At 32.0% G+C, this 25,875-nt stretch overlaps 2 protein-coding genes, 1 non-coding gene and 1 pseudogene across 3 annotated transcripts; 2 read left to right on the top strand and 2 right to left on the bottom strand.

Moving 5' to 3' along the window:
* Window positions 1-8: 8 nt before the first annotated feature.
* Window positions 9-8,488, top strand: LOC113511289 (uncharacterized). Its single transcript, XM_031912232.2, is given in 4 exon segments — window positions 9-253; window positions 5,433-7,654; window positions 7,656-7,806; window positions 8,229-8,488. Coding segments are annotated over 4 exon segments (2,661 nt in total). The 5' UTR covers window positions 9-141; the 3' UTR covers window positions 8,405-8,488.
* Window positions 8,183-10,291, bottom strand: LOC113511290 (uncharacterized; annotated as a pseudogene).
* Window positions 10,292-12,668: 2,377 nt separating this feature from the next.
* LOC113511293 (MATH and LRR domain-containing protein PFE0570w-like) lies at window positions 12,669-21,552 on the top strand. The gene is made up of 8 exons (XM_052899684.1): window positions 12,669-12,836; window positions 13,003-13,213; window positions 14,312-14,388; window positions 14,771-14,839; window positions 15,549-15,632; window positions 16,671-17,408; window positions 17,895-19,502; window positions 19,861-21,552. The coding sequence occupies exons 1-8, from the start codon at window positions 12,791-12,793 to the stop codon at window positions 20,829-20,831; spliced, it is 3,804 nt and encodes a 1,267-aa protein (XP_052755644.1). The 5' UTR covers window positions 12,669-12,790; the 3' UTR covers window positions 20,832-21,552.
* Window positions 21,553-22,928: 1,376 nt separating this feature from the next.
* Trnav-aac (transfer RNA valine (anticodon AAC)) lies at window positions 22,929-23,001 on the bottom strand. Its single transcript has one exon. It is a non-coding gene; the product is annotated as a tRNA-Val (tRNA).
* Window positions 23,002-25,875: the final 2,874 nt, after the last annotated feature.

The raw sequence follows: 25,875 nt of genomic DNA, 5'->3' as shown, positions 1-25,875 counted from the left end.
TTACTTTAATATGAAATACTTAAAGAACAAAATAAGGTAAGATATGTCATTTTAAAAAAGAAACTTGTTTCCGTACATTAAAGTACAAAACGTTTTACAGGCTCTTTTGGAGGCGATGATCACGATGATGTGAAAAAAGAAATGCTAGCATATATGCAGCGACGTAAAAGGTCAACAGAAGGATCGGGTATAGACAGTGATACCAAAAGTGATACAGTTTTGTTTCATCATACAATCGATGAGATTAATGAAGGTGATCACATTGTAGTATTGTCACATAAAGTAGATATAGACATATCTGTCTATATTAAGTGTTTCAAATTATGAGTAACATTTGATCAAGTATTTTAACAAAGTCAAAATTTGACCGAGTTCTATAGTTATAACTTCTATAGTTATGACTTGTTATTTGTAGCTCCGTTAATAAATTCCATATATTTTGAAACAATTATAGTTTGCACGCTAATTTAATATCTAGTGATAGATTGGTGTCTGCGCAATTTGAGTAACTAATAATTACGGCATAACATTAAGTGATAGTGGCAAAAAACGAAATATAGTTTTAGTGATTGAAAGATTTTTTTTTTTTTTTTTTTTTTTTTTTTTTGTGGGTGAACTTAAAAATATTTTCGTCATATTAATTATTATCCATTAATTTGCTGTTTCGTCTATATAAGAAATTATCGTTAAAAATGGCTGACTGCGAGGCTTGCAAGGTAAAAGTAAAAAGTACTGAACAGATATCTTGCTGTAAATGTGATTCTATATATCACTATCAGTGTTTGAATATTTCAACTGTAAATTATAAAAAACTTTCTAAGGAGGCAAAAAGTTCTTGGATATGCCCGAAATGTAAATCGAGTATGCCTAAGGCGGATAATTCGGATACTCCGGTAAAAACAACAGTTGATATAAACAGGGACTCAGTCAATGTTCATCAATTGACAGAATCTATAAAACAGCAATTACTACCGTGGTTGATAAAAGAAATGCATGACGTTATTAAACCAATGTTTCAAGCGGAGCTATCTCCCATACGCAGCGAACTGGCAGCACTTCAACAGTCTTTTAATTTTCTTACTCACAAAAATGACGAGTTTCAAGCAACATTGGCTACTTTGTCCAAAAAAACTGATGATATTCAGAAAAACTCTAACGCATTACAAGAAACTGTGATAAGTCTTAGCGATCGCATAAATTATTTGGAGCAGCATCTTCGCGAGTGTAATGTAGAAATTCATGGCATACCGGAAAACCGTTCTGAAAATTTACTACATGTTATTAAGAAATGTGCCGAAGTAGTTGAGTGCAAGCTGGATGACATGGACATAAATCATTGTGTTCGTGTAGCCAAAAGAAACAGAGACAGCAAGAAACCACGTACTGTTGTTGCAAAATTCCGTAGTGTACGTCGCAGAGACGATTTTTTATCTGCTGTCACTAATTACAACAAAGCCCATACTAGTGAAAAGCTCAATTCGTCACTTTTAAATATTGGTGGCAATAAATCTCCAATATTCATTTCTGAACATCTATCACCATCTAATAAAGCTATCCATGCTGCTGCCCGTATAAAGGCGAAGAATTTGCATTATAAATTTGTATGGGTTCGCAACGGTCGCATTTATATGCGAAAATCTGAAAATACTCCTGCTTTTCTTGTTAATTCAATTTCATTTTTAGATACACTAGGAAAATAACATTTATTTTTGTCTCTCTCTTTTGTTGTTTTTACATTTATATTTTTTTACATTTGTATTATTATTATTATTTGTTTTTTATGCTTTGTAGCGACATAAATATCTACTACCAAAACATTCGCGGTATGAAATCGAAGTTGTATGATATACAGAAGGCTGTTCTTACTAATGACTATGAAATAATATGCTTGACTGAAACTTGGCTTGATGATAACATATTATCCTCTGAGTTATTTGATAGTAGATATATAGTTTACAGAAGGGATCGGGATGTGGTATTCAGAGATATGTTTAGAAAATCACATGGAGGGGGCGTTCTCATAGCAGTGTCCAAAAGTTTTACTGTGGATAGTTGTATATCGCAGCAAACAGTTGTTGAAGATATTTGGATAAGGGTATATTTTAAAAATATCAAGTTAAATATATGTACTGTTTATCTTCCATCTTACATTCCAGATGATATGTACACTCAGTTCATATTTAACATTGAATCATTGGTGTTATGCGCTTCTGAAAACGAGCACTTTCTAATTATAGGAGATTTTAATCTTCCCAATATTTCATGGAACAAGGTTGATAATATGACAGTGCTAACGCCAGTTTACAGTAAAAATATATCACAAACGAACACTAAATATAATAATTTTTTAGATTTTCTTGATAGAACAGGACTTACACAGTTAAATCATTTAAAAAATTTTAATAATTTAACATTAGATCTTGTTTTGGTTGACGATTGCTTGAGTTATAAAATAACTCAAGTAGAACCCATTAGTCGTGTTGACTTGCACCATCCCCCAATCAATATAGGTATGACTATTCCTTCAGAACTGAATCTTAAAAACGAGTCAACAATTGAGAGATTTAATTTCCATAAAACAGATTACGATAAATGTATTAATGATTTAGCTATTATTGATTGGAATGAATATATTCATCTAGATGGTAACGAATTTCTCCAAGTACTGTACAATAATATTTGGTCCATAATAGAAAAATATACACCTAAAATTAAAAACAATAATTCAGACTACCCGGTTTGGTACTCGACTTCGCTTAAAAAAATGATAAGGGAAAAAAATAAATATAGGATTAAATATCGTAAAGGAAGAAATCCCAGAGATATGGACTCGTATAAATTATTACGAGCTAGAGTAAAAAAGGAAATAGATAAGTGTCATCAGAATTTTATAGCGAAGATTGAGCGAGATCTTAATGAAAATATAAAGTCATTCTGGCGTTACACTAAAAGTAAACGTATTACAAATACTCTTCCGACCTCCATGCACTATAATGGCAAAAAGGCTGATAATGGTCATGATATTGCAAATTTTTTTGCAGAATATTTTGCCTCAGTGTATGGTACCTGTATCCCTAATAATTATAAACCTATATTTCCAACTGTTAATACAGTATTATCCACAATTACAATCTCCGAAAATGAAGTGTGTAAAGCACTTAGGGCATTAAAAGTTTATAAAAGTGCTGGACCTGATGGTATACCTCCAGTCTTTATTCGGCTTTGTTCAGTTGTATTAGTTGGACCGTTGACAATTATATTTAACAAATCTCTCAAGGAGGGCATTTTTCCTGACATCTGGAAGTTAACTAGAGATTATTCCAATCCATAAATCAGGTGACAGAGCTAATGTATCTAATTACCGACCCATTAGTATTTTATGTTGTTTTGCGAAAGTTTTTGAAGGGTTAATTTACCCACATATGTATAGCCATATCTCTACTTTAATTAGTAATAAACAACATGGATTTGTTAAAAAGCGCTCAACCGCATCCAATCTTTTGGTATATACAAATTTCATTTGTTCGACTATTAATAGCAAAACTCAGGTCGATACGATTTACACTGATTTTACCAAGGCTTTCGATCGTGTCAACCATCAGATTCTTTTAAAGAAATTATTTCATATTGGTATACAGGGAGATCTGCTCAGATGGACTGAAAGTTACTTAAAGAATCGAACTCAACTCGTGGCAGTTTATGGATATGAGTCCGTACCATTTATGGCATCCACAGGCGTACCTCAAGGTTCGAACTTGGGACCATTATTTTTTCTTATATTTATTAATGACCTGTTAGACTCATTTAAATGTAACTGTCTGGCATACGCGGATGATATAAAATTATATAACGAAATAACAACTATAAACAATTGCATACAGTTACAAGAAAATCTTTCCATATTGTACAACTGGTGTGAAATAAACCATATGGCCTTGAATATTGCTAAATGTTATGTAATATCTTTTACGAAAAATAAAAATATACACCAATTTGACTATAAAATAGAAAACAAATCATTAAAAAGAGTTACGGTTGTGAAAGATTTGGGAATAATATTCGACAGTAAATTATCTTTTCGTGATCATTATAATTCAACAGTAAAAAAGCAAATCAGTTGCTTGGATTTATCATAAGAATGTCAAAACCTTTTAAAAGGGAAGCCACCTTAATTATTTTATTCGTCACGCTAGTTCGCAGTGTGCTTGAGTACTGTCCATCAGTGTGGTCGCCAATTTATTCTGTACATGAGGACAGAATTGAGTCGATCCAAAAAAATTTTATACGTCATATCACAAAAAAATATGCCAACAAACGTGTATTGACATGCTATGAGAATAGACTCAAACATTTTAACATGAAGAGTTTGGTTGCGCGTCGTAAAATTATTGATCTAACATATTTATATAAAATTGTAAATAATGAATTGGAGGGTAATTTATTGGAGTACATAAACCTGAGAGCCACTGAACACTCTTCTCGTACAACTAAACTCTTTTCTATACCGTTCGCAAACAATAATGTGTCATATAATAATCCAATATACAGAATGTGCAAATTGTACAACGACATTGATTTTAAATCGGATATTGACATATTCTATCAGAAATTTTCATTGTATCGAAGCACTTTACATACATTGATAACTTAATAGTTTTTATGCATAGTTTGGTAGTTTTGTTTTTGATTCTTGTTTTGTATCTAGTTTTTATCATTAATTCTTTTTGTAGTAAAATTAACCTATTTTGTTTCATCTCTGTGAATGTTGAGTACAACTATAATTGGATTGCAAACTTATAATGCTATTGTTGTATTCTATTGTTAAAAGTTTTGTTTGTAATCTGTTGTTGTATCACAAAAATAAAAATAAAATAAATAAGATTAATAGCTAAAATTGTGTTCTACAAAAGAAAAACGACTTCAATTCGTCAAAATCGGTTATTATTATTTAAAAATTAAACTACTAAATCGATTTTGATAAAATTTCTATGGCACTAATTTGTAAGTATTTTCTTTCAGATTAAAAAAAAATCCAAATCAGTTTACAACTGAAGGTGTTATCAGATAACAAACTTAAAAAAAATACAATCAAATTGAGATACTCCCTCTTTTTGAAATAATAAATGAGAGTTATAATTTTATAGACAATTTGTTTAGAAATTAAGCAGATTTTTTATTTTTGGCAGAGAATTCTATGAATATTTATTTTGTTGTCTTATATAGTATTATAAAGTAAAATTCGTATATTTATTTGTATTTAGGGACTATTATGTTATTTTTCTGGAAATATTGGATTTTTGTAAATTATTTACGGTATTAGAAAAGTAACATGTAAACAATTCAAAGACAACGGATTCGTTTCAATCACTGTTCAACAAATTTAAATCAAATAAATAACTATGTAAACATTAATAGTTTAACTATATTTACAGATATTTTGAAGAATACAAATGCAAGTGGAACTATAGAAGCTAGTAAAATGGTTGCTAACACACTACCACAAATTTCACGCCATACGGGTTTGTTTGATATCAATAATGTTTCAAGCCCCCTTCATATTGAATATAAACTACAACATTCCAATCACCATATTGCAGATAATAAAATTGATGTAATAGGGCGTGATAACAAATATTATGCCATAAATCAAGAGAACGTACTCAAGCTCTTTAATAAAACCCAAAAAGCGAAAGATAAAGATTTATCCAAAATGATAGTTAATGAACTTAAACCTAAAACTGAGATTGTTGGCGATAAAAAAGCCCCTGTCATATCAAATATTACGTTCACATCAGAAAATGATACTCTAACAGCAATGGCATTTATTGCTGGTAATTTATTAAATAAATTGTGGAATATAGAGAGAGATACGAGAGACGAGTCGTTAGAAACAGAAAAATTGAAACATGAAAAAATAACTGATCTTATTGAACTATTCGAGGAACCTTTATCTTTGCGACAGGAAATGTTTTTAAAAAATGTTTTGGAACATCTTTCAAAAGCCGTAACCAATAAAGATATTAATAATACTTCATTATGTGAAAAGATTAAGGAAGATAAGAAGTATCTTAAAGATGTAAAAGATCCAAAACTAAATGAAAATATAGGTCACGTAGATTGTAATAAACATACAAATGAAATGTTAATAAAAGAACAAAATACTACTGCAAGAGCTATTGAAAAAATGAGTAAAGTCTTAGAATTATTACAAAAATTTGAAACAGTTCAGAAACATCTCAGTCATTTAAAACGAGAACTACCTACTGCTGATAAAAATAAAACAAATTTGAGAATAAATTACACAATGGATGAGTTCTTAACAAGAGACGAGACATCTTCTTTGAATATAAATGGTAAAATTTTAGAAAAAATAACAAAAATGATCATTCCTAAAAAGAAATCTAAGAAGATAACTAATCGAATAAGAAATCAAAATATATTTAAAAATGAAGACGATATTAAAGCAAAACTTAAAGATTTATATGGAGTCGATTTAGGTAATATTCATTTAACAGCTAAAGATAAATTAATATTCGATTATTTATTTAATCTAAAAAATCAGGATTGTCCAGTTCAAAGAGGAAATTTAAGTCCTATGTCTAACATAGAAGGAAATATTTTACTAAATCTTTCTGAGTTCTTCAAAGTGAAGTCTCTTACAGATTTAGTAAAGCTTTTAGAACCAACTAAACAAAATAATACAATTTTACGTGGTTTATTCTCTACAACTGTCCCTCCAATAACTAAAGTTACTATTCCTGTGTCATCTTTAACAACTTTATCTTCTAATAGTAACAAATTGGAAAAATTAAGTAAAACTAAAGAGAAGCTAAAAGATCATTTAAAAACTATTATAAACGATATAATTGAATTACAAAATGCAAGTAGTATACCCATAAAAGACAGAAAAATTCAAATATTTGAAATGTTGCCTTGCATATTCAATGTTTTGAAAAAAAATTTTGGAGAATTAAAATCTAATAAGAGTGTTAATCCAACAGAAACAGTTAAAAATTTGTTTGAAAAATTAAAAAATGACTTTAAATATTCACCACAAACACGTAGATTTAATTTTGTTCCTGAATCAAGACCAAAGTCAGCTGTAGTCTGGGAGAGAGTGGCAAAAAATTTGGGTACTAAGAGAAAACTCAATACCCGTCGGCATTCAGAGGCATTAACAAAATCTTATGACGGAATAAGAAAGGATATCAATAAAGTAGATAATTCTGGATCAAATGTTTACAAAAATCAAGCTATTCCAAAGAATGTGCATCCAGCAAAAAAACTAGTATTATTAAAAGCCCTGAATGCAGATATTAAACAATATGTAAATGTATTAGAAAATATTCAAATGTACTTGAGCAATGCAAATGCCGTTCCAGCAGATAAAACAGATTTACAAGAATTTATAGAAAATGCTGCTATAAATGTAAACCTTAATGAAAAAGTTTTAAATGGTTTAAATTTACAGCAGAATGCTATGAAAAGAGAATTCTCTTCGATATTTAAACATAATAATGTTAAAAATGGAAATACAAGAAATCAACATATAAAATTAGATAACGTAACTCCTTCGTATAATGGCAAACTAAAATTATCTAGACATGATATAGTAAACCAGTTAATGAAAAATCGATTACAATTATATTTAAATAATTAAAGAAGCCGAAGGCGCAGATATAAACGGGGATATGAATGCCAGAATAGCAAATAAGATTCTCAGTTATTTAGAAAATGGCGATAACAATTTAGCAAGAGACTTGTATAAAATATTTGAAAGAAATAAGGAGCAAAATCGGTTTGAAGGTAAGCTTTTGATAAAATTAATCATTCAAAATATCCACAAATATAAAATACACAGTTGTAATGTAAATCAACTAGCAGTCCATCTAAGGGAAAATTATTTGGTAGTATAGACTGTAACACCTCTATGATATCTTTTTGCGTTGCTATTCCTATGAACTACCAAGATGTTGTAATTATTTCAATAACTAAAACAGTCAAGCAGGCGTAACTACTCGGCAGCCGAAACATAAATGGAAAAGAGTATAGTACCAATAAGTTAGATAAATTGCATAAAGTGTTACTCGATCTTCTATAAATACCTGTCAATGAGTAGCAGTATAAATAATTTTTAATTTTATATAATAATTTAATGTTATTAAAAAAAAGAAAGCAACAATAATTTGCCAGCCTGTATTTCAGATTTCACTTTATATTTTTTACAGTTGTTGCCCGATCTGAGCCTGAATTTGGGATAAATCAAAAGCCTGAAATATCGAAATCTTGGAAGGAACCTATTATACAATTCGAAGATGTAAATCATCAAAATAATCCAATCAGAAAACTAACAAAGGATACTCTTCTTAAGCAGTTATTAAATATAAAGCGTATGAAAGTTTGATGTACATATTTTTATTAATTAACTTATAACATTTTTCTACATTTATAGTTTTTTTTTTTAATAAAAAATTATTCGTAAAATTTATCTTTAATAGTTTTTGTTATTTTCTCTCTTCTTTCTTTTAATTTACTACACGAGTAATCTATATTTATTTAGGAAAAAATAATATAAAAATTTTATCTGCTTATTAAAACTAAAAAAAGAAATTAATCTAAACTTATTTAAATAACAGAATTAAATATACAATGTTGTCATTTTATTCTACTTTTTCATTCACTTCGTATTTATTTGCGTCGTATTTTATCTTTTTGTCGTCAGCCTTCTATTTTGTGTCATTCTTCTACTATGTTTTTTATTTCTGCTGTGTACTGTAAAACAAGTTAAATATTGAAATAATATAATTAACGCATAAATAAACCTGTTTGTTTATTTATGCGTTAATTATATTATTTCATATATAGTAATACAGTGACAATTGAATTATTTTAAAGTCAAATTAAAAAAAAATCCAAATTAGTCCTGGTATTATTTTTAGTTCACTCACCGTGTCGTGTTTTGTTTTTATTTTTTTGGTTTCCCTTTCTTTATGGCAGGATTAACTTTTCCCCTTAAATATTCCGGTAGAATATTTATAATATGATTTTTAAGTGTTTCAAAGTTGAAAGTGGATCGTTTTCTTCTTGAGACGTCCAAACTTTTCTGCCATTTTTGCATTGACGATTCGTACTCGTTCAGCTTTCTTCTATTTAGGTCGTCTAGTTTCTCTCTTGCTAATTCTTTGACAACCTCCAACTTTGGGATCTTTTTGTGTAAAAGGCTTATTAAATCTTTTTTTGAGTTCCTAAATATTTTTTTTATTCGCTTTAAAAATGATTCTTTTTTAGTTTTTTTAGTCGTAGTTCTGATATAATCTTTCTTTATATAATCGTCAGGGTTCGTTGTGAATCTATGGATTTTGGTTTTTATTATGATTAAATTACCATTTATTATACTTAAAATATCGTCAGCAATACCGATATTACTAGGAATCACACGTCTGCTATCAGCGAAGTCAATTAAAGCTAATGCATCATTGATTTTGATAATATCACTAGATAGTATGGTATGTAATAATTTCATATTATAAATGTGGTCAAATTGAGAACTGTTGCTAATAATTACAGATATTTTCTGCCATTTCTTTTCTATATTTTGTAAATCATTAGTCAAATTATAATTTGGTTAGTTAGCTCTTAAACTAATAACAGCGAATTCATTATATTGCGATATGATCCTATTTAACAGTTGTTTTGTTTTTTGAGACAACACGTTTAAGGCGCCAGTGCGTGGCTTATCTTTGTCGATAAGCTGTATAATATCAATAATAACATCTTTTGTTGATTTTTCTGGCAAATTTTTCCTCCAATATCTTCTAAAATCTATATCAGTTTCATTCTTTTTTATTTCAATTTGTTCTTTTCCGTTTTTGTGAATATAGTACTTCATAGCATGAATTAAGAATCTCAAATCTTCTGGTAGATTTGATGAATGAGATAATTTTTGTATTGCAACTATATCTCTAATTACTTCGAAAATATCACGTTTAAGTTTATATAAATATTTATCTAGAATATTACTATCGCCCCTTCTAATGTCATATTGTGGAAAAATTTCAAATTTGTAGATAGAAATTTGTGTCCTATTACCATTTGTATTATTTTCTTTAAAGTCCAATAAAGTGTTATTGTCCAAAAATTTTATAAATCCAAAAAGACTCTCTTTTACACGTAGTAATTCTTCGAGTTCATTTTGTTCATCGTTTACGATGTTAGTTAGTGGGAATAAAACATTTTTTTTAAGATCTCGAATTCTGTCTGTGATATTACTATCTTCTGTTGTTGTTTCCATAATATTTACTTGCGAAACATCTCTTTTTATTACATTCATTACATTAAAGCCTTCCAGTTCTTTTGAATTACCATATATAGAGTTGTTCAATTTTTGTTCGAAATATAAATTATCTGTAATTAGTTAATTTAACATAAATCATAAATGTTTGTAATATTATTAACAAATAAAATCATTATTAAATTCACCAGGCATTCTATTATATTTATTATTATAAAAGGTCGGCAGCACACCTGCAATGCCGTTGGTGTTGTGGGTGATCATGGGCGGCGGTAGTTACTTACCATCAGTGAGTCGCATGCTCGTTTGCCAACTGTGTTATAAAAAAAAGCTAGAGTAAGAAAGTATTATTTTAATGGAACTAAAAACTTATTCACAATCATATCACTTTCAACTTTCAACTGCTAAACATAGACTTCTCGCATAAGAAGAGTTTCGCCAGTTGCTGCCACGCTCGGAAGGCGAGTTGGCAACCGCAATTAGGCTTTGGTGATATTTTAAGATGGTTGCTACCCATTCCTCGACCACTAAATACCCTCTAACTACACTCATTACCAGAGGGAGACTTTGTACAGAAGTCGATTGCTTGGGTACCTCTGTCCCATTCGTGTTTCAACCGTGAAGCAGTGTGTTTGCATGGCTGTGTTTCGGTTTAAAGGGTGGGATATGCCGTGAATTTACTGGGTACAGAGGAATAACATCTGAGTCCTCAGGAATGGCAACGCATGGGGGATATCATGGGCGAAACAGTATACTCTGTTATGTCCATGTATAAAACTATGTAAAAAAAAACACTCATGAGAACGGAAGAGGTGGCTAATTCTATGCTGTAACCACACAGCGGTTGTTAATACATTGGTACTTTATTAGCATCGAGGCGATTTATATACAATTCCACAACAGAGGAAATATCTAGTAAAACTGTTAAATAACAACAAACAACTCACCGGGGATGCCGTAGATGCCGACAAACAGACAAACATATAGAAGACGCATACTGACGCGTCGCCCGGTGAACAATGTAAATTGCGTATGTTTCGCAATCCGAAGTTTTGTTTGGTAAAATTTTGTTGAACGTTTCAGAGACGGATTTGGCATGTAACGAACGCGCTTGGACGGAAATGTAGTAGTTTAATAAACGAATTTACAAATGTAAACATATTTCAATTTTGCCGTGTGGTCTTGGTTTTTTTTTTATACAACTTAGAATGGCAAACAAGCTGACGGCCCACCTCATGGAAAGTAGCAACCGTCGCCTATAGACATGAGCAGTACCATGGACATAACAGAGTATACTGTTTCGCCCATGATACCCCCCATGCGTTGCCATTCCTGAGGACTCAGGTATTATTACTCTGTACCCCTTTCTTTCCCGTGGGTGTCGTAGGAGGCGAAAGAAACTTAATGTTCGAGGGATGGGCAACAGAGTTCCTCTTAAACCATCACTAAAAGCCAAACTGCGGTTGGCAATCCGCTTGCCAAGCATGGTAATTACTTGCAAAATCCCCCTTATAGTAAACTGCCATAAAGAATGGTCTCCTTCCTTCTGACGGTATAAAGTGGAGGCCTATGTTCAGCAGTGGACATATAACGGCTGATTTCATGATATTTTTGAATTATCTTAAGATGTCTTGTCTTTCAGTGTTTTTTTGATGGGTGAAAATGGTATGGTAACCCCGCCTGCGTTAACGGGATACGCTGGCGGAGCACCAGTGAAAGGTGATGGATGAGAATGAAAACAGGCCAGTTAGCCTATCAGGAATTAACCATGATAGTTTCCAGGGGGAACCGCAAGGAGGTTGACCTGGTTGGGTATATTGCTAGCAATGGGATTCTTAGTCTCCATTACTAACAATCCCTTTCCCCCTGTCTTTTAGTGTTTCTAAGATTATTTTTCAGGTTCCATTAAAAAGGAGTATTATGTGCTCTCAAACATTAGTCTTTGTACGGAGGTACCATTCACTCGTCCCCTATTTTTCCTAAAGTTTTATAATCTGTTCTGTAGAAATGAAAATAGGTACCATACTACCAGAGGGAGACTTTGTACGTAAGTCGTTTACTTAGGTACCTCTGTCCCATTCGTGTTTCTACCGTGAAGCCGTTGTGTTTAAATGGCTGTGTTTCGGTTTGGTGTGAATTTACTGGGTACAGAGGAATAACACCTGAATCCTCAGGAATGGCAACGCATGGGGGGTATCATGGACGAAACAGTATACTCTGTTATGTCCATGGTACTGCTCATGTATATAGGCGACGGTTACCACTTTCCATCAGGTGGACCATCAGCTTGTTTGCCATTCTAAGTTGTATAAAAAAAAAACCAGCGGTATCTTACTATATTTTTAATGCCTTTTTAGTTTTCTGAAATAAGTAGCTTCTTAAAAGATCCCCTTGATCCGGCGCACCTGTACAAACGTAAATTTTCGTCGTATGTTTATAAACACGCTGCGCTCGTATTATTGCTGGCTTACTACTCCACTGCTCTGATGGTGTTTGAAGATGGTGGTGTGGTTGTTACTGCTGGTGTACCAGGTCATCGCCAGAGGTTTGATATCTTCTCTATTTTATTATTATAAGTTCATATAAAGATAGCTTTTGCTAGCAACTTCGTAAGCGTGGATTTTAAAATATGTACCTAACCTAACGTTTCGACGTGGATTGCACCACGTTCATTGTATCCATTGTATCGACGTAAAATGTTTCCTTTTCAGATATTTCTTTCAATACTAACTATACAATTAGAAAAGCAGTCGCATGTCCCAAAGTGGGATATTTCCTCCAAAGGGAGCTGACCCCAAATACAGTGGAGCCAGGTACCTGCCACCTCTGCTTCTGCCAAGGTGGTGACAGCGCAGTGTGTTGGGTAAGAGAGAACAAGAGATGTGACGTGGAGAGCTACCATCATCATCATATCGGAGGAAGGTATGTTGTTGTCATAATTGTGTTCACTGATGGGCTTGAATCTCCTCTCTTAACAGAAAGATATAGCTTACTTTCTTTTGAATGGGTGAAAATGATGAATGGTAATGGACTAATTGTTGTACAAGTATGTATGATAGTGATTTATAATTAAAAAAGCATCATTTGCAAATTAAAAATATATAAAAATTATATACATATATACACACACACATATATACATACATATACATATATATATATACATACACACACATATATAAATATACATACACATACATATATACACACACACACATACATATACATATCATTCAAACAAAATTATATAATCCCATGCATATATGTTAAATATGTACCCAATACTAGGATACATATTAATAATTATATGCACAAGGAAAACAAACTATCATAAAATAAAGAATTATATAAATTACATAAATAAAGAATGCCAGTTTTTGAAATGAAGAAATAATCAACATACGCTGGCAGGGCATTAGTGATAGATAAGGATGAAAACAGGCCAGTTAGTCTATCATGGTGAATTATATAGGAAATAATCCCGACAGTTTCCAAAGGGAATCGCGTATACCTTATAGAAAATGTTACTAGTAATGGGACTATTTGACCGCATTACTAATAATCCCTTACCTATCTATCTTAGCTATCTGCTAATCCTGCTATTACCACATTGTTGACAATTTGGATTTTTTTAATGAGTGATAATGTAATGGTAACCTCGTTGCCTTGTTGTTTTACGTTGGCTAGGAACTAGTGAGTGATGATAGGTGAGGATGAAGGCAGGTCAGTCGGTCCATGGTGATGAATTCTTTAGGAATTGAACTTTCTCGTGGGTGTCGTAAAAGGCGATTACGGGAACTTAATGACCGAGGGATGGGCAGCAGTGTCCCTCTTAAAACATCTCTAAAAGCCTAACTGCGGTTGCTAACCCGCCTGCCAAGCGTGGCAACTACTGGCAAAACTCCCCTTACGGGGGAGTCCTGTGTTCAGCAGTGGATAGTTAAAGACCATGATGATGATGATGATGATAACGGTGATGATAATGTATACAAACTTATATAATAACAATTTTCTTTTCAGACGTACAAATGTAGCGAGGGCACGCCGGAGTCCCGTGGGATTGAGCGATATTTTCTTTAAAGACGCAACTAGACAAGGTTTGTATTTCACATTGCTTGGTTTATTTATTTATTTCATCATCATCATTTCAGCCATTATTCGTCCACTGCTGGACATAGGCTTCTTCCTTGGGTGGTGTTGGCTTTAGAGATGTTTTAAGAGGGACGCTGCTGCCCAACCTTCGCTGCTTTTTAGTCGATTCTTACGACACTTATGGGAAAGGAAATGGTAGCCTATTCTATGTTAGGACCACATGGCAAAATACAAAGCCATGTCATGTTAGCCACATGATGATATATATATATATATATATATATATATATATATATATATATATATATATATATATATATATATATATATATATATATATATATATATTTGAGTTACGAGTATATAATAAAACTTTATATTTTCCAGTATTCAATAAACAAGTTCCAGAAGTGTGTAAACCGTATGAGTCGAGTTTCAGCGAAGGATGTCCTCCAGGTATATCATTATAAATTTTAAAATTAAACACTTCTTTATCATAACTACTTCTCGATCTAGTTCTGATGAGGATTTTTATTTATTTATATCAGGGAGTTAATTAGTCTCATTAAAATATAATAGGTACTTGAACATACTCGGTCTTACTACAAAAAAGTTGAACTTATAATAAAAGGATGTTATTTATTTATTTATACCTTTGCACACATTAAAATATGTCTACAGGGCGGAGTTAATGCCTGATGGCATTCTCTAACAGTCAACCGTCACGATCAACAGAGAAAGTTAATGGCGGTACAAAGATTAAAAAAAAATTGTAAATGTTATTTATTTATTTAATACTTTATTGTACACATTAATTATACATAAAAATATGACAGAGAAAAATGTACAAAGGCGAACTTCACTCTAAAAGTAAATTTTGTAGGTTAGGCTACGTACGGTTAACGCAACACTCCGAACAGATTTATAAATTTCCCTGAAGACGTCTCGTGTAGAGGTAGAATATTGCAAAAAGTGCGTGGATGGAATGGCGGTTGGAGGTTAATGACTAATATGGAAGGTTGTAGAACTTCTAGTAATAATAATAGTAGTCAAGTTGTTGGTAGTAATGGTAGCGGAATTAAATAGAATAATTCGTAATCAAATAACCAGTGATATGGATTTTCGTAAAATAACTCCTAATTCATTAGAATATGTTATTTTCCAGCCGACTGGTGCACTGGCTGTACGGTGTGCGACTGCGGTGCTAATGGTCATTGGAACTGTCATCTATTAAGTTTCTGTGACGATGGTAAGCATGGAATACCTAGCAATACTATGCACAATAAGAAAAAAATACATATTTATGTAATCTACTAGTTAAGATTCTCTTTTAATTTCTTTTTATACAATTTACAATGGTAAACAAGCTGACGGCCCACCTGATGGAAAGTGGTAACCGTCGCCTATAGACATGAGCAGTACCATGGACATAACAGAGTATACTGTTTCGCCCATGATACCCCCCATGCGTTGCCATTCCTGAGGACTCAGATGTTATTCCTCTGTACCCAGTAAATTCACGGCATATCCCACCCTTTAAACCGAAACACAGCCGTGCAAACACACTGCTTCACGGTTGAAACACGAATGGGACAGAGGTACCCAAGCAATCGACTTTTGTACAAAGTCTCCCTTTGGTAGACTCTGTATGTGTAGACTCTGTGTATTTCTGTTTGCAGATTCTAAATCTGCTTGTACAAGAAGTCAGTTAAGAGTCAATAATGTTTTTTGTTTTATTTTTCATACAAATAATTAAATTATCTCTAATTCGATTGCTTGGGTACCTCTGTCCCATTCGTGTTTCTACCGTGAAGCAGTTGTGTTTGCATGGCTGTGTTCCGGTTTGAAGGATGAGATATGATGTGCATTTACAGGGTACAGAGGAATAATATCTGAGTCCTCAGGAATGGCAACTCATGGAGGGTATCATGGGCGAAACAGTATACTTTGTTATGTCCATGGTACTGCTCATGTCTATAGGCGACGGTTACCACTTTCCATTAGGTGGACCGTCAGCTTGTTTGCCATTATAAGTTGTATAAAAAAAAATTGTGTTTGAAGGTTTTTTTTTAACAATTATTAGAATATATTAATTCTTTAATTCTTCATGTAAGTAATATATCACAAAAGCATGGTCTGTCGTCTATACATTAACTATTAGTAAATATTTTTTATTTTCTTTAAAATTTAATTGATAAACATTTAACCTTAATTAACAAATAGAATTTGTGTGTTCATATATTATGGTATTCTTACTTTAGCCAAAATTTAAAATTTCATTATTTAGTTAAAAAGAAAAAACAAGCCGAGAAGAATAAAAAATCCCCAAAGAAAATATTGAAACAATCACAGCAGTCTACTAAAATAACACCTAAACGTCGAACACAAATCATTAAGACTCCAAATCAGACCACAAAGAAACCAAATCAGAAGGATGCTAAGAAAGCACAACCCTCACGAGCTAAATCTGAACCTAAACAAGCCAAAGGGAAAAGTATCCCAGCTAAATATATAGCAAAGGGAAAAAGTACGAGGGATAAAGGAATAAGTATGTCTCCAAGACCAGTAGTTATTAAAAAAGATATTGCAACAAAAAATCCTGTTGTTATAAATTCAAAAATAACACAAAAAGTGAAAAATAATACAAATACAAATGTCATTGCTCAGGAAGTAGTGAAACGCGTTTTAACTGCCATGCAGAAAGTATTAAGAAATCAAGTGACCGCTTCGTTACCAAATTTTATTCAAACGGTTCAAAAAAGATCAATGGAACAGTTTTATAAAAATATGGCAGCGAAGAATCAAAGAAATAAAGCCAAATATAAAACACTATTATCACGTAAAAAACAATACAAACAAACTGTAGCCATGAAGAAAAATAGAGCAAAGAAACAAAACGATGAACAAAATATATTTCTAAATAAATCACAAAGTAAAATTACATATAATATGAAAAGATATCAACCAAAGAGATATAAGCGCGAATTGAGTACATTGATAGAAAATAGCTCTTTGACCTATGAAGGTAAGCCTTTTTTTTAGTATTTCTCTTATTGCATCGATTTTGCCTTTAGCAACTATTCTGTTACTAGGCGTGATGAATGCTCTGAACTTAAAAATCTTAGTAATATAATTGATACTTCTATGAGTCTAATCGTTGGACACAAGCTGATGACCTCTATCTGGTGAAAAGCAATAATCGTCACACATATTAGTGAATAGCATCTCAAAATGTGTGTCCTGTTGCTGTGGTGTCCGTACGATAGTATATCAAATAAATTTTAATAATATTATAAATAAGAATGATTAAATAACTGTAACTTGACCATGTTTGAATGCATGAATCATTTTAAATATACAAAATATATCGGAAATTTTCTTGGTATATATATTTTTAACACAGTTAACAAAGGTACCATGAACAAAATAGACTTATAAAAAATATTTATTAAATAATGATTGTACAATTTTTTTATGTTATTTTATTTAACGATATTTGTTAAATTTTAAGGAAATGAAACAATTTCTGCTTCAAATAATTTGAAAACGGCGACAGAGAATTCAATTGTGAATTACACCACACTTTATAATAATTTCACATATTCAATACCATCAGCTATTCCGGTAACTACAAGTAAAGTATTGACAAATAACTACGATACATATTCCATAAGAGATAATACAAATGTTACGACCATAAATTCAACAGAAACTGAATATAATAAACTTTCAAAAGAACCTATGCAGTTTAAAAATACAGATTATAATGTAACAAACTATTCAAATATAAGCAGAGTAATAACAATGCCAGATAATGTAAATGCTAATGAATTGAAATTTAATAAATGGTTTCATTTTAAATTGTTTAAAGATAAAGGAAAAGATCAAAGACAAAATGAAATAAATGCTACTGTTTCTGAGAAATTAGATAAAGATACCACAAATAATAACAAATTAACAGAATACAAAAATAAAATCTGTAGAAAAGATGTTAGAAGAAAAGTTGGTGCATCAAGGAAATACGATATAAAAAGAGTTCTTAATTATAAAAACAATAGAACAAAATCAAACATCGGCAGTGATATAAAAGATAAAGTGTATAATAAAATATATTACCTTCAAAATTCTTTAAAAACTATGTTGAATGGATTTAAGAAAAACAATACATTTAAAGGAAGAACAAAAAAATTAAACGTAATAAAGTATATGAAAAAGTTCTTTAAGAAAATATTCTTTACAGGAAGAAATAAAACCAAAAATAGTGATTTACATGTCAATAAGCACACAATAAAATCTCTATGTGATAGCTTTGGCCCCTGTAATGATAAAACTAAAGACAGTGAAGAATTACAAAGAAAACTAAAGAAATTGAATGTAGAAACTTACACCATAATGAAAAGTATAATTATAATTAAAGGATTACTTAGACTCTTAGAACTTCCTACACATTACAAAGAAGTTAATAATGACACATTAGAAAATAAAACAACTGATTTAAAAAACGACATAAGAAAACTAAATGTTCTTTTCAAAATGCTGAATACTAATGACAATTATAGCAGCAAATTAAGCAAAACACAAAATACTCAAATAAACTACATTAAAAGTAACACAAAAATATTTATGCGTTCAGTGAGAAGATTTGTTTATATTTTAAATGATATTGTTGCATTTTTAACAAGTAAAGATCATTTACAAAATAATAGAAATGATACTAAAAAAGAATTCTTAAATAGTCATAAATTAAACACAACAAGCCAAGAACCGATAAGAAATTTAAAAAAAATATTAGTGAAATATAATTCAATACAAAATACTTTTATGAGTAAGATGTATAAGATTTTGACTAAATTTCAAAGAAAATTATATCAAAGTGATTCTAAAAGAACCGACTATCATTTGAAACTGTCCATGAATGAAAATAATGTCACCAAAGCCGTCGATACCTTTTCAAACAATATAATTATGAATCTTAAAAAACTTAACAATCTTGCTCGAACATTAAATCCACGAAGAAGAAGAACAAGAGACATCTTGAAAGATGTTGATGCAATTGAATACTTGTTAATGTTAATGGAATATTTAGTGAAACAAAATTATCGTTTAGAAGGAGTACCAGGTAATTTCTTTTTATACCATTGAGGTGGCAAACAAGCATACAGGCCACCTGATAGCAAGTGGTTACCATAGCCTATGAACGCCTGTAATGCCAGGGGTATTACGCACGCGTTGTCGACCCTGAAGAAATCTTTTTACCCTCTTTTGAAGAACTCCATGCTGTAGTCTCTTGGGAAATCCTCGGCAGGGAGCTCATTCCATAACCTGAGTGTTTGTGGAAGAAAACATCTCTGAAACCGCGCTGTATGCGATTATTTAGGCTGTGGGATATGAGGATGAAATCCTTATCGATGGCTTTTTTTTTACAATCGTTTATTAAAATATTTTATATTGCATAAATAATTAAATGTATTTTGCAGTTCACGATGGTATAGACTTACTTATAGACACCATAAGAAATGCACCGGATATAAAGTCAGTAAAGAAAAAAGTACTGCTATATGCTAATTCTAACTTAACTGTTCCTAAGACTACAGAATCAGCACCAATGAATATGTCTAGAGAAGACAGCTTTTCCGACTCAAACAGGGTATCGAATGAAGATATATTTCATCCTATTTTAGACAATTCAAAATCCATAGCTCCAGACCAGTCTAAGGATGTAGACAAAGAGCATGAAAAAATTTATTTATACCAAGTTGATAAAGGAGTGTCTAATACTGATATCAGTTTTTCTAAAACGACAAATACAGAAGTAGTATCAAGAAGATATGAATATACTGAAGCATCAGTAACAGAAACTCCTTTTAATCAGGTCTATGGAAATGATAAAAGAAAGGACATTGATGTTAATCCCCAAGGTCGTAATGGGGATGATAAGAAAACGTTCGAAATATTTTCTGCCGATTTTGAAGATAATAATAACATTCTAGAAGATACTAGTACTACATTAAAATCTAGTTCTGAAAGTGGACATTTGATCTCTAGTACTCCAGTTCCGGATACAACAACTGTTATTCAGAAAGGTAAGATAAAAATGAGACATTTCAATGATCATACTGAAGATAATTCGGTAAAATCTAAGATATATTGGACTAATACAGATTATAGCGAAGAAGATTTAAATTTAACCACTATAACTGTAAAACCTTTAACTGTAACTATTACTAAAAAACCGAGGAAATATGTGCAGAACGTTAGTGGTATTTCCAGTGAAATAGATAATAAAAAGAGATTTAAAATTAACACAGAAGACGTTATATTAAGGAAAGAGAACGATCTATTGAATTCATTAGATTATGGCACAGAAAAAATGGAGATGGAAGATTCAGGGTCTAGAGATGACATCGACAGGCTTTCAAGTGATAATTTCCCTTCATACTATATATAATTGCGTTTCAAAGTTTGTATTTATAAAATGGTATATAACTTTGAATACATATCACTGTGTATTACTTTAACTATATATTGTTTTTTTTTTTTGAAATTATTTTGTGATATAATTTAAAGTCGATTGCTTGGGTACCTCTGTCCCATTCGTGTTTCTACCGTGAAGCAGTTGTTTGCATGGCTGTGTTTCGGTTTAAAGGGTGGGATATGGCGTGAATTTACAGGGTACAGAGGAATACCACCTGAGTCCTCAGGAATGGCAACGCATGGGGGTGTATCATGGGCGAAACAGTATACTCTGTTATATCCATGGCACTGCTCATGTCTATAGGCGACGGTTACCACTTTCCATCAGGTGGGCCGTCAGCTTGTTTGCCATTCTAAGTTGTATAAAAAAAAGAATAGTCGATCGATTAATGTGAAGTAAAAAAAAGGAAAGATAAATTTTACTTAAGGAATAGTACCTATATGGAATAAAATAATATTTATTTAATTTTAGTGGTGTATTTTAATTAATAGATTTTTTAAAATGAATACAAGGTTGTCTGTAAGAGATTGCTTTTAGCTTATACATATTTAGCATATACAAAACTGGTCTTCATTTCAAATTGTACCTCATGTTGTTACTTTATTCCACCTTTTGTGAAGAGAAAATAAACCATTCATTCATTCATTCATTCATATGCACATTCTGTATAAATACTCCTTGTATACATCTCTACTGTGCGCAATAAAGAGTTTATTATTAATATTATTATTACAAATAAGAGATTGAGTCTGTTACATTGTACGTGTAGCCTTTCTGTGGAGGTTTATTTATTTATTTTTTCTTTCTTTTTAATTGAAATAATTTACATTTATGATTGATATAGAAATTTAATTACTTTTTTACACTTAGTGTTTTATTTAAAACTAATATATCTTTAATTTGTTGTCAATAAGGGAAAAAATATTTAAAATGTTTTTCAATTCCATTCGCTGTTAACACCTACGAAAATTGTAGGAGCAAAGCTGTTTTCAATTGCATTCGAGATGAATTATAAAAGTTTATTAAAGTTGGCAATAAAAATCAGATATGCAGACACTGTTTAACTATAAACGTGTTCCGATGTGACAATTTTAAATAAGTGTTATTAAGAGTCCAAAAAGTTATTTGTTGTTTAGAAATAATCATAGAAAATGATAGTGCAGCGCAACCTTAATATAACGAATCCACGAAATTGGATTGCGCTTTGGAGAACTATTACCGGTGATCAACAGACAAAAATGTATGATTTTTTCACTAATCAAGGTGAATAAAATAAAGATTAAGCTACCATAATAACTACATTGTTGATTTTTGAATGTATGAACCCACCTTGATAATAGTAAACCTCACTTTAACGAATTACTTGATATAACAAATATTTACTTGTTCCCTTGCGACTCGTTATATCGAGGTTACACTGAAAGTTACTGATACTGATAATAAATCACTGGTATAATGAAGTTCAATCGAGAGATTTTGCCTCACTCTGCGTGTTCTACCGCTTGTACAACGGATTGCGCTCAGAGGAATTGTTCAATATGATGCCCACGACCACTTCCTATCATCGTACGTCTCGCCATCGACAGGGAGTTCACCCTCATACCTTACAGCCTAAATGGTCGCGTACAACGCGGTTTCAGAGATGCTTTCTCCCACGAACACTCAGGTTATGGAATGAGCTCCCTGCCGAGGTTTTCCCAAGAGATTACAGCATGGGGTTCTTCAAAAGGGTTGGCAACGCGCGCGTAATACCTCTGCTATTGCAGGCGTTCATAGGCTACGGTAACCGCTTACCATCAGGTGGGCCGGATGCTTGTTTGCCACCTCAGTGGTATAAAAAAAAATCATAACACAAACAGTGACATATCAAATCTTTTAAAAATTTAATTTAATTTTATAAATATGTAATGATAACCACAATATTAATAATGAATGTATTTTATGACTAAGGAAAGGAAATATAATGTAGAATATGTATAACAACAATATAAGAAATTTAATAAATAATTATATTACTAGATGATACCTATCTAAATAAATGTTTGTAATTAAAAATAAATTTAAAAAGTATGTTTCCGCCCGGGATCGAACCGGGGGCCTTCTGCGTGTTAGGCAGATGTGATAACCGCTACACCACGGAAACGGATGAAAGAAATATCAAATTAATTGGCAATTACTAAATTAAAAGTAGAAAACGAAAGTAAATTTTATAAGTAACACTAATTAGATGCATAATAATTGATAACATTTTGATGCAAGGATAGAATTAATTAATGGATTTTTTTTTATTATTAGTATATTAAGTTTAACATTGTATATAAATGTATCAAATAATAATATTAAATTGTAAACTTAATTGATGAATAAAGTATACCTCTAATCTGTTTTTTTATACAACTTAGAATGGCAAACAAGCAGACGATGGTTTCCAACAACCAACCTGATAGGGTATATTGTTAGCAATGGGATTGCTAATCCCCATTACTAACAAATCCTTCCCCATTCTGTACCTCTGTCCCATTCGTGTTTCTACCGTGAAGCAGTTTGCATGCCTGTATTTCAGTTTGAAGGGTGGGATATTGCGTGAATTTACAGGGTATAGAGGGATAACACCTGAGTGCTCAGGAATGGCAACGCATGGGGGGTATCATGGGCGAAACAGTATACTCTGTTATGTCCATGATACTGCTCATGTCTATAGGCGACGCCTACAACTTTCTATCAGGTGGGCCGTCAGCTCGTTTGCCATTCTAAGTTGTATAAAAAAGTCTCATTAACACGGCCGAAGCCGCGAGCACAACTAGTCTGTATTTCGATCGTCTGACAGTCAGACCGCAGCGCCGGCAATTAAAACAGACTGTAAGCACCGCGTGTCGCAAGCGCCGTTCCGCGCCGCGGCGCGCCCTCGCGGCAGTCGCCTTCCGTTAATATCAGATTTGTATTATGTTGCATTCGACTACCTATCTCTTGTTGCAGCGGTAATCCAATATACCCATATTGATAGATTGAATAATATTCAAATTGTCATAAAAATTGGAATAGAATTAGCATTGATTAGCTGTATTTTTTTTAGTGGATGATAATGAAATCGCCTCGCCTGCGCTATCGGTATACGCTGGCGGGGCACCAGTGAGAAATAACAGGTGAGGATGAAAGCAGGTCAATTAGCTTATCGCGACGAATTCGACAATAACTAACAAAGATGGTTTCTAAGCGGAAACACACGGAGATTGTTACTGTGACCTGATAAAATATATTGTTGACAATGGGGTTATAAGACCCCATTACTAACAATCCCTTTGCTCCCCGCCATATAGTGTATATTGCTAGCCATGCTAGCATGAAAGAAGGGAATTGTTGTTTTATATTTATTTATTTATTTACACTTTATTGGCCCATTTATAAAATAGTAAATACATTTAACTGTAATGAGAGATGATACAAAAGGCGGCCTTATCGCTAAGCAATCTCTTCCAGACAACCTTTGGGTAGAGGACATTGAGAAAAGAAAGAAAAACAAAGGGAAGGTGGCGCACTATTATATATAAACAAATATATATACATATATATGCATATAGATAGGTTTGTTTGAATCGAAGCATTTGGCGTTCCATTGTTTCTGCCTACCCTAATGGGAGACAGGCGTGACAGATATGTATATATATATATATATATATATATATATATATATATATATATATATATATATATATATATATATATATATATATATATATATATATATATATATATATATATATAGGAGAGAGTGACACTGTAAGATGAATATAGAACATGGGGAAATAGTATTTAAAGGGAGAGGTAATGGGCTTTAACAAAGGTTTTGAAGCTAGCGAGAGATTGAGCGCACCGAATAAAGGTAGGTAGTGAGTTCCACAGGCGAACTGCCTGAACAGTAAAGGAATTAGAATAAAAGGAAGTGGTGTGAGTGGGAAATTTGAGACGAAAGTTGTTGACACTGCGTGAAGTTTGGCCATTGGCCTCACTGAGAAACTATACTATTTATATATTAATTTTGTGATACATAGGTAACAATGGATGGTATATATGATCCTATATGATCAACCCCATCTATCGAGCTGTACAAATTTGCAATTATATAAGAAAAAAAATGATATAAAAAGAAAAATTAGCTATGTCACATTTATAGTTAAAAAATATAATTATGGAAATTTATTACATTTATCTTCATATATTTTGCTTTTTTTTATTGTTGCTTTTTTTGTTTTTCATTCTTCTATCTCTTTTTACTGTGTCCTTTTATTTCTATTGTATATTTTACAACACAGGGGGCAAACGGGCATGCGGCTCACCTGATGGTAAGTGACTACCGCCGCCCATGATCACCCACAACACCAGCGGCATTGCAGGTGTGCTGCCGGCCCTTTAAAAAGGAATATGCTCTTTTCTTGAAGGTTATGATGTCGTATCGGTTCGGAAATACTGCTGCTGGAATTTGATTCCAAAGAGCGGTTGTGCGTGGGAGAAAGTGCCTTGAAAAACGCACGGTGGAGGACCGCCACTCGTCCAGATGGTTGGGATGAGATTATGTGTATTATGTGTATGTTTGTATTGTTATTTGTGTGCTGTAAGTAATGCAAATAAATTATCTGTATATATATATATATATATATATAAATTTTTCCTCTATCTCTTTGAAAGAATTAAAAAATAATTAGTTTACAACATGATACAGCAGATGGCGTCTATGTGCTGTTTAACGTGGTCGAACCTTGAGCCTGACATTGTAAGGGTGATAGTTGTTTCACGATTGTTAAATTCTTGATTATTTTTAAATACGTTTTTTTATTTCCTGGCTTTAATTATTTTAATATACTTATTAATTTGTATGTTTTGTAATATTGCCAGGAACGCCGACCAAGGTGTGCGAGCGGAGGGCTATATTGATTGCAGTATTTATTATTTCCAATACAGGTTTTTTTTAATGTACGATAATGGAATGGTAACCCCGCCTGCGCTTTCGGTATACGCTGAC

Source organism: Galleria mellonella, unplaced genomic scaffold (genome assembly GCF_026898425.1).
Source record: "Galleria mellonella isolate WM207_F2 unplaced genomic scaffold, CSIRO_AGI_GalMel_v1 utg625, whole genome shotgun sequence".
NCBI lineage: Eukaryota > Metazoa > Arthropoda > Insecta > Lepidoptera > Pyralidae > Galleria > Galleria mellonella.
Note: the sequence above shows the minus strand (reverse complement) of the source record. Positions and strands in the feature narration are given on the sequence as shown.

What these genes read in the sequence shown, in the direction of transcription:
- LOC113511293 (XM_052899684.1), top strand. Translation starts at nt 12,791, where the DNA reads ATGGTGGTGTGGTTGTTACTGCTGGTGTACCAGGTCATCGCCAGAG. An exon ending in ATTAAGTTTCTGTGACGATG is followed by an intron (nt 15,633 to 16,670) that starts GTAAGCATGGAA and finishes TTCATTATTTAG; the next exon opens with TTAAAAAGAAAAAACAAGCC. An exon ending in TAGCTCTTTGACCTATGAAG is followed by an intron (nt 17,409 to 17,894) that starts GTAAGCCTTTTT and finishes TTAAATTTTAAG; the next exon opens with GAAATGAAACAATTTCTGCT.